The following is an 18,431-nucleotide window of genomic DNA, read 5'->3' as shown; positions in this document are numbered from 1 at the left end:
GTTGGGGATTTAGCTCAGTGGTAGAGCACTTGCCTAGCAAGCACAAGGCCCTGGGTTCGGTCCCCAGCTCCGGGAAAAAAAGAAAAAAAAAATGGTAAACGAGTCCTAGAGAGATGGTTCATCAGTTAAGAGTTCTTGTTGTGCTGGGACCGAGTTCAGACCCCAGCACAAATGTTCAAAGCCAAGTGTCTTGCCTACATCTGTAACAGACCCAAAGGGGATGGAGACAGGAGAATCACTGGGGCTTGCTGGCTCTTTTTTTCCTGGAGCTGAGGACCAAACCCAGGGCCTTGTGCTTGCTAGGCAAGCGCTCTACCACTGAGCTAAATCCCCAACTCCCCTGGGCTTGCTGACCTTAAGCCTGAGGAAGAAAATATGGGTCCAGTTCAGGAATAGACCCCAACTATCCTGGCTGGTTTTGTGTCAACTCGACACAAGCTGGAGTTATCACAGAGAAAGGAGCCTCCCTTGAGGAAATGCCTCCATGAGACCCAGCTGTAAGGCATTTTCTCAATTAGTGATCAAGGAGGGAGGGCCCAGCCCATTGTGGGTGGAGCCGTCCCTGGGCTGGTGGTATTGGGTTCTATAAGAGAGCAAGCTGAGCAAGCCAGGGGAAGCAAGTCAGTAAGTAACATCCCTCCATGGCCTCTGCATCAGCTCCTGCTTCCTGACCTGCTTGAGTTCCTGTCCTGACTTCCTTTGGTGATGGACAGCGATGTGGAAGTGTGAGCTGAATAAACCCTTTCCTCCCCAGCTTGCTTCTTGGTCATGAAGTTTTGTGCTGGAACAGAAACCCTGACGGAGACAGCAACTAAAAGGAAGAAACCCAGAGTGATGGAGAAGGACAGCTGCTGTTTTCTCCTGATCTATGTATGTACAGGGACACGCAACTCCTCCCCCAAACACAGACACACATATGCCAACAGTAACTAAATAAGTAAATACATCTTTGGGTGGGAGGGAGAAAGGCAGAAGGCGTCCCTTCGGGTAGAAACGACAGGACGAGGCTGAGGATGTGGCTGCATTGGTCGAGTGCTTGCCTGGAGTGCAGGAATCTCTGGGTTCAATTCCAACCCCACCTAAACTGGGTGTGGGTGTGATAGCACAGACCTGGAATCCTATCACTTAAGAGCCTAAAGCAGGAGAAGTATTCATTTGGGGTCTCAGAAATAATAATAAGAGAAGCTCTCAATCTATCTTCAATGGTCTGTAACATAAACGCTCCACGGCATCAGACCGAATGTAGCTTTAAAATGTTTTAGTAACAACGGCGGTCACTGCGCGGAAAGCATCTATGACATGCGTGCGCAAAAGAAAAATGGAAGGGGTCAACCTAGGTCACTACGAAATCAGTGAAACAAATGCAGAGAAAGACGGTGAGAGGGGAGGAGGAAGTGGGAAAGCAACAACAGCAAACCTACGAGTGGCCTTCCCGTCCCGTCCTCCCCCTTCAGTAATGACTCTGCGTGTAATCATGTTAAACTCCTCAGGGGGAAAAAATGCACAGATCAAATGAACCAAAGAAGGCTGAAGCCGGGTGTGGTGGCTGTTGCCTATAGTCCTAGCCAGAGGACTGAGCTAAGACAGCCAGGCTATGAGGCAAGTTCCGGGTCAGCCCTGAAGTGTAAGGTGAGTCAGCCCCTCTCTCTCTTCCCCCCCCCTCTCTCCCTCCTCTTCCTCCTCCTCCTTCTCCTCCCTCTCCTCCTCCTCCTCCTCCTCCTCCTCCTCCTCCTTCTCCTCCTTCTTCTTCTTCTCCTCCTCCTCCTCCTCCTCTTCCTCCTCTTCCTCCTCCTCCTCCTCCTCCTTCTCCTCCTCCTCCTCCTTCTCCTCCTTCTTCTCCTCCTCCTCCTCCTCCTCTTCCTCCTCTTCCTCCTCCTCCCCCTTCCTTCTCTTCCTCCTCCTCTTCCTCCTCTTCTTCCTCCTCCTCCTCCTCCTCGCCCCCACAACCATCCAAGACAATTGATCAGAGTAAGCTAACAAACAATTACATGTTTTGTTTTGTGAGACAGATCTCCGGTAACTGAGGCAGGCCTCAAGCTCCCTGTGTAGCCGAGGGTGGACTTAAGCTTCTAATTCTCGGATTGTAGGTGCACACTATCACACCTCCTCCTCCCTAAATATGTTATTCACAAGAGACTCATTTTGTTTCTTTACATATAAGGACACACAGGATAAAAGTGGGGAAAGACAGAAGAAGACATTCCATGCAAATAGCAGCACTTCTCCCAAAATGCCTTATTGATAGCGAACAAAATAGGGCGTTGGCCACTGAAACTGATGACCTGACTTTTATTCCCTGAGTCCTCCATGGTGGAAGGGGAAGAACCCTCCACAAAGTTGTCCTCTGACTGCCCCGCCCCCTCCACATGCTAAGTAAAAAAAAACAAACAAACATGTTTTTATAAATTAAAAATAGTTACACAGGGGTTGGGGATTTAGCTCAGTGGCAGAGCACTTGCCTAGCAAGCACAAGGCCCTGGGTTCGGTCCCCAGCTCCAAAAAAAAAAAAGAAAAAGAAAAAAAATAGTTACACAGATCATTATAAGATCATTTTTTAAAAAAATCACCAAGAAGATATAACAATAAGTGACGTGACCGGTGACTACTGGATGGAGAGCTAACCGGCAACAAATTCCTAGCTAGAAGCTTCAGTAGCCAGCTTTCTGTAGTGGTCAGAACATCTAGACAGAAGATCAGTTAAGAAAAGCCAGGCCTTGGAGGACAGCATGAGCAGTAGTGCCTTACAGAACACTTCACTCTGCAACAATGTAACCTACAGCGGCGAGCAGGACCGACCACGCCGCACGCAGCATGAAACTAGTCTTAACAAATTCAAAAGGCTGAAACTACTCAAAATGTCAATCACAATGGGATAAAGCCAGGAAATGGAGAGAAACTCCACAGATGCGGGCAAACCAATACAAATACACTCAGGAGGCAGAGACAGGATTCTGACGTGAACGGGTTAGCTACACTGGCCCAATAGAAGCACTGTAAGTTCAAGGACCGATCCTGACTCAATAAACAAAGTGGAGAGTGGTTCAGGAAGTTGCCTGGTGTTAGGGCCTCCACGTGCACACCCACACCTGTCCTTCCTCACACCTGTCCTTGCACCTGCACCGGTGTGTATGCCCACACACCTGTGAACATGCACACACTCAGACACTTAACAAAGTCGAGTTTAAAAAAAAAAAAAAAAAACAACTGCTGAGAATGCAGCCCAGTGGTTATCCACCATGCACAAGGCCCTGGGTTCCATCTCCAGCACCAGAAAAGATAAACAAAATCTTAAACCAACCTAACCGTACACATTGAGAAACTAGCAGAGCAAAGGAAGGCTAACTAGGCCCAAGGCTAGGCCAGACGAAGGAAGGAAGTAAGAAAGATCAGAACTGAGATAAAAGACGCAGAATGGAAAAACAATTTCAAAAGAGTAACCTAGCCTAAGTTGGCTTTCTGAAAAGCTCAAGAAAACACACACACCTCAGCTAGGGGGGCTTAGAGAAAGAGAGGAAGGCCGGTTATTAAAGTCAGAAACGGAAGAGGAGGTGTTGGCACAACTTGTGACGTGGAAAAAAAAAAAGCTACAAGAGAATGAGCAATTTTGTGCTAATGAGCTGTACAACCTAGAAAAGATGAGACACGGCTTCAGTGGTGAATTCTGCTAACTTTTTAAAGGAGAACTAACTCTCTTACTCTCTCTCTCTGTCTCTCTCTCTCTCTGTCTCTCTCTCTCTCTCTCTCTCTCTGTCTCTCTGTCTCTCTCTCTCTCTCTCTCTCTCTCTCTCTCTCTCTCTCTCTGTCTCTCTCTCTCACACACACACACACACACACCCCAATGAGGAAGAAGTCACATTCAACTATGGTGGTTATCAGGGATCAGGGTGCCCCCCAAGCCTTTTCTGGTAGACGCCCCCATCCCAGGAGTCCCTGTGTAAAGTGAGCATTCGGGCACACTCCCTGAGCACAGGGTGTGGGTGTTACACACCACAAATCTCTAGCCCTGCCCTCGTACCCTGTGTTGAATGCAGAGGAAGGACGGCTTACCTGAGTCGAGCCGACATCCTCCTCAGGCCTACACGGGGTGATCTTGGGGTCAGGGTCCTCGCCCACACCACTGTCTTCTCCCTCCTGGGGGTTGTCCTGCGGGGCCCGGCTGTCCACAGCTACCTCAGGGTGTAGCCCTAGGATGGCAGGGCTTGGAGACCCCTCACTGCCCTCTTCACAGGGGAAGTTCTCACTGGCCACACTGGAGGATGGGCTTTCAATTCCACTGTCTCTGTTGGGGATCTTCATGGCTCCACTTGGCTCCCCCAAGGAGCTGTCCCCTGCTGAGGCTGAGCTGCCCTGAGCCCCTTGGGGAGCTCCTGACCCGAAGGGAAGTGCTTGAAGCTTCCCTAGTGGGGAGCTTCTGAGTCCAGCATCAGGTACCCCAAGAGGGGAAATGGCTTCTTCTTGGGGTGTTGGGGAGCTCCTACCCAATTCCATCTTCACAGTCAAACCCCCTGGGCTCTGCTAGGAGGCTGGCCAAGGGCTTCCTGTTGAGGAAAAGAAGCTCAGCTCAGTACAGGTGTTGAAAGCAACCCTCAGAGAGTCAGCGTCAGTCAGACTGGGCAGACTGGGGCTGTGTGGGAAATATGACTTCACAACACCCAGGTGGGTCCTTATCAAGACCCAAGTTGGGTTTTGAGGGACTAGCAAAGGGAATGTTTTATTGAAAGAGTAAGGTTTTTTAGTTACAGTAAAAAAGTAATCCTAGGGCTGGGGAGTCCGTGGGGAATCCTGTGCATGCTTGAGGCCCTGAGTTCAGATACACAGCACCGGTGTTATAAGCTGCATGTGGCGCTGACCGTGCCTGTGATCCCTGAGCTAGGGGTGGGGGGCGTGGAGACAGCTGGATCCTGACAGCTTAGTGGTCAGCCAGTCTAGCCAAAAGAGTGAGTTCTAGTGAGAAACCCTGCCACAAACTATAAAACAGGAAGACACAGACACGATCTCTGGCCTACACACACACACACACACACACACACACACACACACACACACACACACGTTTGGGCTCACCCCACCTCCATACACACAGAGGTAATCCTGTGGAACAGTGACAAGTTCCTGGCAGCTATGAACTGTTTAACATACTTAAAAAAATAAATAAATACGTAAACAGTGAAACGTCAGCTGAAGGGTGACAACTCCCATTTACGACACGCTTTTGTGTCCCCACAGCTTTTTAAACCCTGATGCTCCCCCGGGATGAAGCCAATGTCCTGATCACTACAGACAGTTCCCACCACACTGGCGAACCACACAGAGACAGAGTCAGGAGTCAATTCTTAGAACTCAAGGAGTTCATCAACAGCTCTGAGGAGGGTCAAAGGTGAGCCTGGACGAGAGGGAGACAGACAGTCCCTGAAGTCGTCTTGACAATAAGGTACCGTTTCAGAGGAACAGGGTGGGGGTGCTCGTAACACTTACCTGTTGCCCAACGCTGTTGCCCAATGAGGCTGTCAGGGATTAATGAACAGGCACCGGCTTCCTCTGGGGCTTTGGTTGGGAGTTGCCCAACAGAGGCTAAAACAGTCTGTTAAAATGTCTTGTCCAGATCACTGGAAGTGGAGTTGTTTAGAAGGTGCTGGAAAAGAAAAGAAAATGGTGTTTGGAATAGAGCAAAGCACCAGTTTTAAAGGAAGTTGCTGAAGAAAGATGTCTTAGGCCTCCACCCACCATAGCAGACCCAGGGCAGGACGACAGGCTTCCCCGGTGCAGATGGAGGGCACAGAATGGCCCACTGTCAGCTTCTAAGACCAACCGTGTGAGAGCAGTAGGGATCTTAAACACTCACAAGCACAGCGGCTATGCTAATTCACGAGGTAACTCACACACATTCGCACTCTGCGAGATACACTCAGTGACATGCTCACACGCGGGCCCACCGGACACACACAGTCAGCACACTTGGTTCCCGCACCGGACACTCGGTAGCGAGATGCACACACTGGCTCTCACATACTCACTCTCTGTCTCTGACACTCCCGGGGCCCGCAGTTTCTTTCCTCACTTCCTCCTTCTCCGGAGAGCAAGGTTAGAACCATGGGTGTAGACTCTTAGCCTCCAGCTACATCTGACTGCCTTGCCTCCAGCCACGCGCAGCCAGTGGAGTCCCCCGAGCTCTGGGAGCCAATAGGCCACAGGAGCAGAACTCCTCCCACCCACCTAGACTCCTGAGTGAGCTAACCTTCTCGTGGCTAAACTACCTTGGGATGGGTTTTTCTGTTAGTGACTCCAAAGTCACTACAGGAAGACATTTTTCATTGGCTGGCATCACTTTTTTTTTTTTTTAAGGAAATAGCTTTATTATTCAGGTTACTATATAACTGTGCCTCGAGGCCAATGAGTCTTATGTGTCGAAACATCTGTAGTGTCTGGACAGTAAGTGCATTTGCCTGTTAAATTCAAATAGAAAGTGTGTTGAGCATGCTCCAAGACGGTAGCAAGCTAAACAGTAACTAGACTGGGTGTTACATTCTTAGCAGGCCTGCTGGACAGAAATATCGGACTTCCAAACAGAAAATACATGTTTTTCTACATTCTTCTCATAGCATGGGAGATAAACGGAATGTTTCCAGAAGTCGACATGACACAGCAGTAAAAGGCTCTGGCGTAGTCAGAGGCTACATGCGATCCGGCAGAGTAGAGGCTCGCCCATCTCTAGGACAGGGGAGTTACGCTTTTGTGGTGGGGGGTGTGTGCCATAGTCAACACTGGGTGCCTCCTTAGGCACTCGCCATCTTGTTGCTATGCATGGCTAAACCTGGAGCTCAGTTCAGTTAGACTGGCTAGCCAGCAAGCCCCAGACACCGTCTTGTTCCATCAGCCCAGCACTGGGAGCTTGTCTCCCGCCACACCCGGCTTTATATGTGGGTCCTGTGGATCCAAACTCAGATTCAAGAACCTTACCAAGTAAGCCATCTTTCCACCTCATCTTTGTTTTCGAGACAAAAGTCTCATGCACTTCAGGTTGGTGCCAAACCTGCCAAGTAGCCACAACTGGCCTTTAACTCCTGACCCTTCCTGCCTCTACCTCCTCCCAAGTGCCGGGATTCTGAGGGTGTACTATCCTGCTCAGCTCAGAAACAAGGATTATTTTTAGCCGGACCAACCAGAAGTGAAGAAGAACGTGCCCATTGCAAGCGGTTTGCTACAAGCCTAGTGGTGGCGCACACCTTTAATCCCAGCACTCAGGAGGCAGAGGCAGGCAGATCTCCATGAGTTCAAGGCCAGCCTGGTCTACAGACTGAGTTCCAGGACAGCCAAGGCTACACAGAGAAACCCTGTTTTGAAAAAAACCAAACAAAAGAAATGGTTTGCCACAGGCCTCAATATATACCGCATAAAGGAAAGCTGACGAGACGCCATACACCAGAGCCTCACAAGCCTCCAGAGATGGGAACCATGGGAAGAGACCTCTCATCTCAGATTACTGCCTAGGGACTATTTGTGAGCCAGGGAGCAGGAAGGGGGCTCTAAGAGGTGGGAAGAAGCCCAGTTGACTGACCATAAAGCCTGACTGGCATTGACAGGAATGAGCTCCACAAAGAAGAAAGCTTTACAGAAAATTACCCAGAGATCCTCAGAGATGCTCCTATGTTGGGTTCACATGAGAGGGTACATTATGATCCTGGACAAAGGTCACTTCCTTCAGGGGACCGGAAGGAGCATTTGCAACACCACACAGGGCAAGGTTGCCTGTGACCGATGTCTATCCTGAAAACCCGCAGATCTACAAGGTGTCAGTCAGGTCCAGTACTCAGGAGGGCCTTATCTCAATGGTGGGCGATCACTAACCTTCCAATGGCCTCTACCATCCCACGGAACAAGTCCTAACAGGAAGGCCAAACTATTTACAATTTAATTTCCTCCTTGAAGAAAACTCTAAAGTATCTGGGACCTGGCAAAGTCAAAACCACAAGTGACATCTAATCAAAAATTACCAGACAGGCCTAGGAGATGCAGCTCAGCTGGTAGAGAGCTTACCTAGTATGTTTGAAGCCCCGGGTTCAGTTCCCACCGCTCTATAAACTGTACCTGGTGGCACAGCCCTGTCCCTGTAATCACTCAGGAGAGTATGGAGTTCAAGGTCATCCTTGGCTGTATGGGAAGTTAGAGATTAGTCTAAACTAAGTAGACCTTGCCTGGTATATTTATATCTGTTTTTGTTTTTTAATCCCTCCTCCTGAATACCAGACACACAGAGAACCAGTCCTGATGGAAAAAAACCAAACCAAAACTTCAAAGTCAGTCGAAAGTGACTCATAGGGCCATCGAAACATTATTAGGCCTGTTATCTAAGGACAATGACAAAATCACTGTAGGCAGGTCACTTTGGGTCCTTGCTTGGTTTCTCCTTCGCTTAACTTGATGGCTTCACACTGAAAACCCACCAAGTCCATATCATCAAGGAGCGAGCCCCAGGGTGCCTTAGTCATGGCCAGGTGGGATGACCAGACCCCAGTAAGATTAATGCCACCTCACGACTCAGAGGTACCTGGGAAGGATGAGTGTTCATCTTGGACTCTCAGCCTAGGAAGGGCTCTAGTTCCTTATCTGAGGAGAACACGGTGGGGTGCCTCATGCCTTGGTATTAAGGTGGGGGATCAGTGGGACCTTAGAACAGGGCAGGGGCATGAGGCCAAGCTGAGTGGAGAAGACAACACAGTATCTTTTTTTTTTTTTTCCTGAGACAGGGTCTTCCTTTCTATAATCCAAGCAAGTTTTCAGTCTCCTCAGGGCTGGGATTGCAGGCATAAGACACCATGCTCACAGGGAACAGTTTCTTTTGAACCAGGGCTTGAGGGTTGGGGGACTTCTGGGAATTGATACCAAAATGCCAACGTCTCAGAACATCTGAGGAGTGTGGCCCACAGAGGTCTGAGCCAGGTAAGGAACATCCACCAGCCTGTTTTTGAAGCCTCAACAGACAGCTTTGACCCCTGTGCCAAAGCCCTTGTCCTCCAGTCTTCCCTTACAAGGGCAAGGCCCAACTGTGTAGCCTGTCACCTAGGGATGAGGGTAGGGATAGTGGATGGTGGCACGGCATAAGGGGCCATCCTGCTGGCCTTGAGATTATCACAGATTCAGTGCATGACTTTAGGTAAATGAGGGAACGGCTTCCTCATGGGTTACATTTCTATGCTAAAGACATCAACCTGGATGAGAGATCCAGAGACAGAGGAAGGAGAAACAGAGTTCCCTGCATACCCAGGAGGGTCAAGTTACCAGAGGCTCCAGTAACAACCCTGTTCTCATAGGAAGGTCTGTGCAGACACCCTTGGCTCTCACCTCAAGCTAATCCCCTAAGATCTCACTGAGTATACTAACAGTCTACTGCCCACAACCAACACATCCATTTTTGGGGCAATGTGGCCCTTGTTATCGCTAAGGTTTTGCATGAGGCATGTTCCTGCTTTTATGCCTTAGTACCCGGAAAAAAGGGCTTCACTAGGCTTCCCCAGGAGGAACACAGTGATGGTCCTGCACAGATTCCTGACGCCAGGACAGCATACAACAATCTTACACCTAGATTAGGCATTCCGTTCATTTTTTGGAAGCCGTACTAGGCAACATGGCACATCCATCTGATGGGTTACTGTAGCCTGAAACGATTCTAGGCCACTGTGACGCACAGAGATCCCTACCCACTCAGCTATGGCAGGACAAAGGGAAACTAAGTACTAAACAAAGCAATAATTTTGGCCTGAAACTAGATTGACAGAGAATCACAGGTCCAGGAATGATTGAGGGTGGGCCATCAGGACTGGAGAACACGGACAGAGCTACCACCTACACAGGGTGGCTGTGTTTGGACGTCAGATCTGGGAACTTTTTCTTGAGATCACAGACTCTGCTTCCTGAATGCCACACCTAACTCATTTAATCTTAAAACAAAATAAAACTATTTATTTACTTATTTATTTGTGTGTGTGTGTGTGTGTGTGTGTGTGTAAGAGACATAGCCAGCAACTTTATGGAGTTGACTCTCTTCTCCTTCTGTGTAGGCTCCTGGATGACAAGACGTATGCAGCTTGTCAGTCTTGGCTGCAGGTGCCTTTACCTGCTGAGTCATCGTCCCGTCTCACAGTTAATCTTCCTACCTGTATGTTTACTCAATATTTTTTGTTTACTGTGTGTGTACGTGCATGTGTGTGTGCAGGGGTGCATGTGTATGCATGTGTGCCGCAGTATGAGTGTGGATGACTTGTGGGTGTCTTCCCTCCTTCCACCATGAACTTCCTAAGGACAGAACTCAGGTCATCAGGCTTGGCGACCCGTGCCTTTACTTGCTGATCCATTTTGCAGGCCCCCAGAATTCCATTCTTTAAGTTCAGGCTGCCTTCACCACAAGCCCTTTGGCTCAGTATACAATCCTCGCTATTTGGGATGATGTTTGGCAATTTCCATTGTAAAACATAATGAAACAAGACAGAAGAGCACGGTCTTCTTGATAGCCTGAAACAGACAATGAGTTTTGCACATCACCGTCCACCCCGACCCCCCTACCCAGACCCCTTAGCACTGATAATCCCCCAGGAGCCTTCTCAGATGTTCTGCACTAACTTTTCCTTGGTAGGGAATAGGATTGCTCACCCCTGTTTTTATCCGACTCTCACACAGGCTTCTCCTCTAAAAGACACCCCATGACTCCCACATGTTCTCATCCTCCTCTCCTCTCTCATCCAGAGCCCCCATCTGGCTCTCATCTAAGCTTTTCCTCCCTATACTCTGCTCTCCTCCTCATCCTCTCCTCATTGGCATGTAATTAAAAGAGACTCATTTTTATCACGTGACCCTCAGCCAGGCTCATGAGACTTGGGAGATGTTTTGGGTGAACAAAAAAATGGTGGACTAGGAACCAATGTGCCAGTGAATGTTTAGAACCCTGCTAAGACAGCTACATCCACATGCAGAAATGTTCTCTCACTGCATGCAAATTTTAAAAATATAAACTTTAAGTTCCTTGTCATTGAGATCACGGAAGGTAGCATTCCATCGAAAAGCAGTCCTTATTAGGTCAGGCCCACCCCATCAGGGTGGCAACTGAAACAGGAAGAACAGACCATGACTCAAGTGTCAGGTAGCATGACACATAACCAAATGTCAGGAGCTAAAAGCTAAGACCTAAATCTGGGAGGACTTCGGAGGTCAGTCATGAGGCAGAATACAGGGTCTAGGTTCTGTATAAAGTAAATACAGGTCACTCTACCTCATGCGACCTGAGTGTCCACGCCGTTTCACCTCATAGGCCCAAGTCACTATGTTATCCCACTTCTGAGTATCCAGGTAACCTCGGAGGATCTAAGTAACCATGGCCTCTACCTTTTAGGACCTAAGAAAACAGGCTATCTACTTAACAGGACATGGAATCAGGCCATACCACCTCATAGGACCTGAGGGTCAAGGCTAACCCACTTACAGGACCTGAGTCCGTATCATTCCACTTTATAGAACCTGGTCGGACACTTCACAAAAGCTGAGTGTCCACATGAGGGTAATAATTACAAGGAACTTAAATATTTTCTATCAAGAGCATGGCCACAGGCCTTTGCAATGTTGTTTTGTAGTCTCCCCTACCTTTAAAACTTTTTTGTTGGCTGGGGATTTAGCTCAGTGGTAGAGCGCTTACCTAGGAAGCGCAAGGCCCTGGGTTCGGTCCCCAGCTCCGAAAAAAAAAAAGAACCAAAAAAAAAAAAAAAACTTTTTTGTTTACTTAAAGGCTCTTCCTTATTCCCAAACCATAATGGCCAAGGCAGAGGACCCCTTTTCTTGTCTTGTTCATTTTCTTTGCACTGATTCTTTTCCTCTCATTTTTGTATTAGTTCTTTGAGAATTTCATATAATGCATTTTGAACATAGACACCCCTCTCCCCCAACTCCTCCCACATCTACACCTTCCTACTCTCGACTCACTGAACTTTGTGTCTTCTTTCTATTTTAACCTGTTAAGCCCAATTTATTCTGTTCATATATTCTTGGGTGCGTGGCCTTCCACTGGAATGCTGTCAGCTGACCAGGGCTACAATTTCAAAGAAAACTGACTGTCCTCTTGCTCTCTTTGTTCTTGTTTCTCTTGCCCCCTCCCTGTCCCTTCTCTCCTTATCCCCCGCCTTCCCTCCACGTGCTCATGGCCGGCCTCCTTTCCTCTCTTCTCTTCTCTCATTAAACCTCTCCATGTGGAAAAAAAAAAAAAAAAAAGAAAACTGACTGTCCTTCTCCAAGCAGCTATCAGTTGTCAATAACTCCTTGACTAGGGGTGGGACTCAGTGCCCGCCACCCCTCTCCATGCTGGGGTTTTGTCTGGCTTCAGCCTGCATAGACATTGTATACATTGTCACAACCGTTGTGAGTCCATATGTACAACTGCCCTGCTGTGTCCAGAGGACACTGTGTCCTCGTAGCTATCTGTGTCTCTGACTCTAACATCTTTCTGCTCCTTCTGCTGTGATCCTAGAGCCTTAGAAGGAGGGAATGTGATATAAACATCCCATTTAGGGCTGCATATAATGGAACAGGAAGGATTAAGTTGAGAAGAGGGTAAGAAGACAGGGTACTGGAGGGAACCGCAGGAAAGGACAAAAAACACTAAAAATCTTTCATAAACTACATATGAAAGCCTACTGTATAGGCTTCTTTAAAACACACACACATATGTACACACATACACACATACACACATACACACATACACACATACACACATAAACACACACATACACACATACACACATACACACATACACACATAAACACACACATACACACATACACACATAAACACACACATACACCCACACATATACACATAAACACACACATACACCCACACATACACACATAAACACACACATACACACACACATACACACACACATACACACATAAACACACACATACACACACATACACACACATACACACACATACACACACATACACACATAAACACACACATACACACACATACACATACACACACACACACACACACACACACACACACACACACACACACAATGGAGCTACCCTATAATTGGGTGACAATACCCGTACTGGACACTACAGGATATCAAGTAAAAACACCCACTGCCCATAATGGGTTATCTCTTTTGGAGTTGTTGGCCAGTGAGGCCTCAACTACCTGCAAACATCACAGGCTAATGTTATTGGTTACCCTACAGAATTTGATAGTAAGACCCGATTGCTGAAGAGATCACATACTCGAGTCATGAAACATATAAGGAAAAAAAAAAAGCTGGTACTGACCAGGAAGTCTCACCCCCACTGGCTAACTTTCACAGTGCTGGGAGTTGCGACTGGAGGAGGGAAGTAACCATCACTCACAGTCAGCTGCTCCCTGTGAGCTACAGTAATGACCGGGCTGGCAAGACATGCTCCCTGCTGTAGCAGTGGCACCAACATCATGGGAATAACCAACTACTTTCTGATTGGATTTAAGGCCGATTCCACAAGATGAAGCCCATACCTTATCGGTCAACAACCTATGGCTAGACACGTCATAGGGCTTCGGGAAGAATCTACTACTACTATTTTGTCAAATAGATATTGTAAAAAGCGGAATCCTGATGACTTACTAGACCCCATAGATGAATATGGCTTTCACCCCTCATCAGAGAAGCTTCTACTTACATTAGGTGGCAATTAACATGGAGGCCCAGAGACTTGCACCGAATTTTAAACTAGCCAGTATGGAGAAAAATGGTGAGGCTGAATCCCAGCCAGTGGGGAAAAGACACCGTGCCCTTGCATTAGGATTGAAAACCTGCTCTGTGTGCTTCCCACCCAGAACATCACCCTTTCGCTTTGTCAATTGTCTGTGTGTTCTTTGTGCGGTATTGGTGAGGAATCTTGGACTCAAGATTTCATTTCCAGTACAGATCACCCCACCTCGTAGGACCTGAGTGTCCAGATCAGCTCGCTTTACGGGGCCTGAACATTTAATCATTCCCCATTTCTAGGGGCTCAGAGACAGGCAATGATATTGGAGTAGGGAAAGGCAGCAAGCATGGAATTCCAAAGCCGGCCATGCGGGGTACACTCTTCATGGTAGGGATCACAGGGGTGGGTATTGGGAGGGAGAACTGTAGGATGTCACACAGGAAAAGGCAGGCAGGTACAAGATAGAATGAGGCCTGTCATTGGACGAGAAGGAAGGATGGGTGGGAGAAAAGTTTTAGAGAGAGGAGGAGACTGGAACCAAAGGGGAGGAGAAGCAGTGGAGAGAACACGGAGGTGGATGTTAAGATTCCTCTCTGCACCTTTACAGGTTGTTATGAATGTTCTTAAGGGATGGATGTGTACAGGGCTTTGTATGTCTAGGTGGGCAATTATATCTTATCAATTGGTTGTAAGTTAATTGTGTGGATGTATTGTACATTGAGCATTTAACACATAAGTCTGGTTATGGGTTCCAGTTTGCTGAGTAATGATTTCACTGGGTGTTGGGAGTGTGAATAGCGTTTGTGACAGGAAGCCAGGCTAGTCTATAGAATGCTTGGGGCTAGCATGGCGTGGGGCCACGCTAGCACAGCCTGCAGAATGCTTATGTGAGTCTTAGGCGTGGTAACAACTGCCGAGGGGACAGAGTGTGAAAGTGGTAACAGAGAAACAGCTAGAGCAGGCAGGTCCTCAGGGAACTCACAGGAACCAGGACGAGTGTCACCTTTTTTATAATTTTTTTTCTTTTTTTTTTTTTTTTTCTTTTTTTTCCGGAGCTGAGGACCGAACCCAGGACCTTGCGCTTGCTAGGCAAGCACTCTACCACTGAGCTAAATCCCCAACCCCTTTTTTATAATTTTACAGCAACAGGGAAGAGCAAGTCAAGTCTGATGCCAATGTAGACCGCAGCCAGTGGGCCCGGCCCCGTTTGAGGAGTTTTTGAGACAGGGGCTCACCAATCAGCTGTTTAAGGGAAAGTCAGTATATGAGGTCCAGATGCCACAGAGACAACCTGTTAATGGTCATGGGGGAGGCTTCCTAGCACTGGAGTCAGAAAACCAGAAGGAAGAGCAGGCCAGACCTCAGTATGGTCACATGACAGCCTCACTGTGGTGCAAGATATGCAAGATAGGCTGTAGTCAGCTTGCCCTCGGGGCACCAGGTTGCTGCCCCCATTTTACACAGGATCTGTCCTGTTGCATTCCTCCACACCAGTCCAGATCTGTCATAGCCAACCCCCCACCCACCTAGACATATCTGGGGTGCAGAGGATGCTGCACACAGAGGGAAGTGGCCACAATGAGCAAAGGGCCTTCTTACTTCTCATTTCCTTCCTGGACAACTTGGTCCCTGCCTCTCCCCACCCCCCAACCCCCGTCTGTCCCCCTGGCCAGAGGCAGGCAGAGACGGGCCATGCCAGCAGTGACCAGCTCTGTGCATTCTTCTGTCCTTGTTCATTGTTTTGGGCACACATCCCTCTCAGAGCCTCCTTGTAGTTATAGAACAGTCCACAAAGCCAGCACCATCTGGGTTTTATATCTGCCCAGTGCTGATTTGACTTCCTTCCCAGTCGCTTTATGACGGAGATAGAGACGATGGAGAAATCGCAATTTCTATCCGTTAAGTGGAGAATCTCAGTCAGCCTGCCCAGGGCCCATAAGAAGGTGCAGTGTGACGGAAACTTCTGGAACATGCATCAAGATACCCCCAAGTCCCTGTTGTAACCCATGGAGCTGGCTTTCATCACTGAGCAGCAGGGCCAGGTTTCTCCTCAGCAGCGAGGCTTCTAAAGACAAACCCATTTCAGCGCTAATCTTGTAAAGTGCTCTTGACCTCTGTACACAGAGTTCAGTGTGGCTCTGGGGCCCCTGCACATTGGGAGGTACAGATCCCTCTAGAAACAGAAATCAGCCTCCGCTGCTACCCAGCAGGGGCAGAAGCAGGCTTCAAGGGGCCTGTGGCAGCCCAGTTGAGACAAACCACTTCCTCCTGTCCTTGCCGGAGCTGGCCCCACCCCCAAACCAAGCAAGTTGTGTGTTAGCAGCTCAGAGGGTTTGTGTGGGGAGGACCATCCAGTCCATTGACATAGGCTTGGAGGGCTGGGATGAGCTGTCAAGTGCTCTGTGCCTGTTTCATCTCTGACAAAAATGGGGGCTGGGAAGATTCTCAGTAAACCACGTGTGGAGTCAGACCAATGAGGGAACCTGTCTGAAAAAACAAGATAAACAGGTCCTGGAGGATAGCATCTGAGATTGTCTTCTGGCTTCCCCACACACTTCCCCACACGGATGCAATCACATGCACACGCACGCACGAAAGGCTGGCAATGACCACCTTAGGTGTGAAGAAGGACCAATCTATTTTATTTTTGGTTTTGTCTTTGTTTTTTCTTTTTGTTTTTTTCCAAGAGACAGGGTTTCTCTGTGTGGCCCTGCCTGGCTGCTGTGGAACTTGCTTTGTAGATCAGGCTGGCCTCCAACTCAGAGGCCTCCCAAATGCTGGGATTAAATTAGTGCACCGCCACCACCACCCCCCTGCTAAGAAGGACCGACCTAAACTGAGGTACAGCCACATAGGCTCTAAACCTCAGCGTGCTTGGCATCCTTAAGATGCCACTTTACAGAACGGGAAATTGAGGCAAAGTCTGAGAAGCTGTCCAAAGCTAAGTTCTGGGGCTCTACAACTGCCCACTGTGCTATTCCTGGCATTCTTTCTCACCAGGGCCTTCTCGACAGTTGTCCACCCTCTGCAGCACTCACTGACTCCCAGAAAAATGGAAACTGGTTTGCCATCCACAATGACAGTGACTCCTGCCCTGCACTCCCCACGGGTCCCAGAGCTTGGCTTTTCATAGATGCCCTGCCTCTCTGGCTTTTGTTCCACACAGCGTATAGCATCATAGTGTTATCATAATCAAGTCATTCCATCGGTGCTGCTGTGAGCCTGCCCTACGACTGCCGGCCTCCTAAGGTGCTGTACCACTGCCTAGAGCTGCCCAGGCAAATTCCAAGGAGTCCTTAGAGGGCTTAGCTCTCTGTCCTAGCAGTGCCCGGCTAGACAGATCTGTTATTATCAAAACTGTAGTCTTTAGAAGATTCCAGAGCCACACAGACTGGGAAGGCCTATCCTCCACTAAGTATTCACCTTGGAACACCTCTTCTGCCCAAGCAGAAAAACACCTTTCTCCCCCGCCCCACCATGCCCCGCCCCAGGCACCCTGCACAGGGTCAGCTTTGGATCTGTACACTTTCCTGAGCCTCCCAGGGGGGACAATAGTCACTGACAGACTGCCCATATCCTAAGTTTGAGCTACGTCCCATCTGCCAATAGCATGTCCAGCACTCTGTAGTTGCAGAAGCTTCTCATGCCCATCCATAGTAACTATCCCCTCGCCAGTCTGAGCCACTGAAAGGCAAAGGCATGAGAAGAAACACCGTTAGCACGCCGCAGCAATTTCCTGCCTTGGAAACATCTGTCTCCCTTGAACGGTTCCTGTTTGGTTTCCAGTCATCTCCCCTCCCAACCTCCCCATGTAGCCCCTTTACAATGCAATAATTTACAATGCAATACAATAATTTAGGGTTTCGGGAAAAAAAAAAAAATCCCAGGAGCCAGTCTCCACTCACCCTTCTTCCAAGACCAGTCTGCGTCTCCTCCAGGGCTGAACTCATGCAAGAACAAAAACCCAACTTCCTCTTTCTAATTTTTGCAATATTGGTCACAAAACAGTGGCATATTTGCATTTCCGGAGAAATGACGCACTGCGAGAGGAGGCTGGTCTGCCGCTGGTAGGATGACTTCAAAAGCGTAATCCTTTTCCGTGACCTGGCTCAACCATGCCAGGCTCCGGGCTCAGAAGTAGCAGCCAGGACCGAGCGTCCGTTTAACGAGTCGCCGAGTAAGGACACCTCTTGCATCCGGTTTGGTGGGCTCCACGGAGCGGACCTGAGATTAATGCTGTTTATGGGAAAGAGGACATCGGGGGACAGGCGACCCAGGCCAGAGAGACCTTGGTGACTACAGAAGGTTGGAAGAAGCACACCCCACTGGTGACATTGTTCCAAGAGACCTGGGCAGCCTCTGGTGACCTTGCGGATGAGGAAGGCCCCAGCAGGGCTGAGTTCCGCCTCTTCCAGTCAGCCCTATGGGGAAAGCCCCCTCATTATCTCAGGAAGTCAATAAATAATGGGGTCAGGGGCTACCCTAACATGCATAGAGGCTGCAAATTTGACTCCATCTCAGTAATGCCTTCTTTTTTTAAAATTTTATTTTTCTTGGATATTTCATGTACTTACATTTCAAATGTCATCCCCTTTCCTCCCTCTCCCATACCCCCTCCCCCTGCTTCCAGGAGGATGCTCCCACTCCCACTCCCACCCACCCACTCCAACCTCAGCACCCTGGCATTACCCTACATTGGG

General features: G+C 48.7%; 1 protein-coding gene across 5 annotated transcripts in view; it reads right to left on the bottom strand.

The window, feature by feature from the left end:
* Window positions 1–18,431, bottom strand: part of Fgd3 (FYVE, RhoGEF and PH domain containing 3) — a 62,442-nt gene that overhangs the window by 32,747 nt on the left and 11,264 nt on the right. Inside the window, exons 1-3 of one of the 5 annotated variants that reach the window (XM_008771543.4) lie at window positions 17,637–18,431; window positions 5,476–5,632; window positions 4,048–4,538 (exon numbers count right to left, since the gene is read on the bottom strand). The exon at window positions 17,637–18,431 is cut by the window's right edge and continues 1,083 nt beyond it. In XM_008771543.4, coding sequence (XP_008769765.1) covers window positions 4,048–4,488 — 441 coding nt within the window. In that variant the 5' untranslated portion in view covers window positions 4,489–4,538; window positions 5,476–5,632; window positions 17,637–18,431. 5 annotated transcript variants of the gene reach the window in all.

Source organism: Rattus norvegicus, chromosome 17, assembly GCF_036323735.1.
Source record: "Rattus norvegicus strain BN/NHsdMcwi chromosome 17, GRCr8, whole genome shotgun sequence".
In the NCBI taxonomy this organism is placed as follows: Eukaryota; Metazoa; Chordata; class Mammalia; order Rodentia; family Muridae; genus Rattus; species Rattus norvegicus.
Note: the sequence above shows the minus strand (reverse complement) of the source record. Positions and strands in the feature narration are given on the sequence as shown.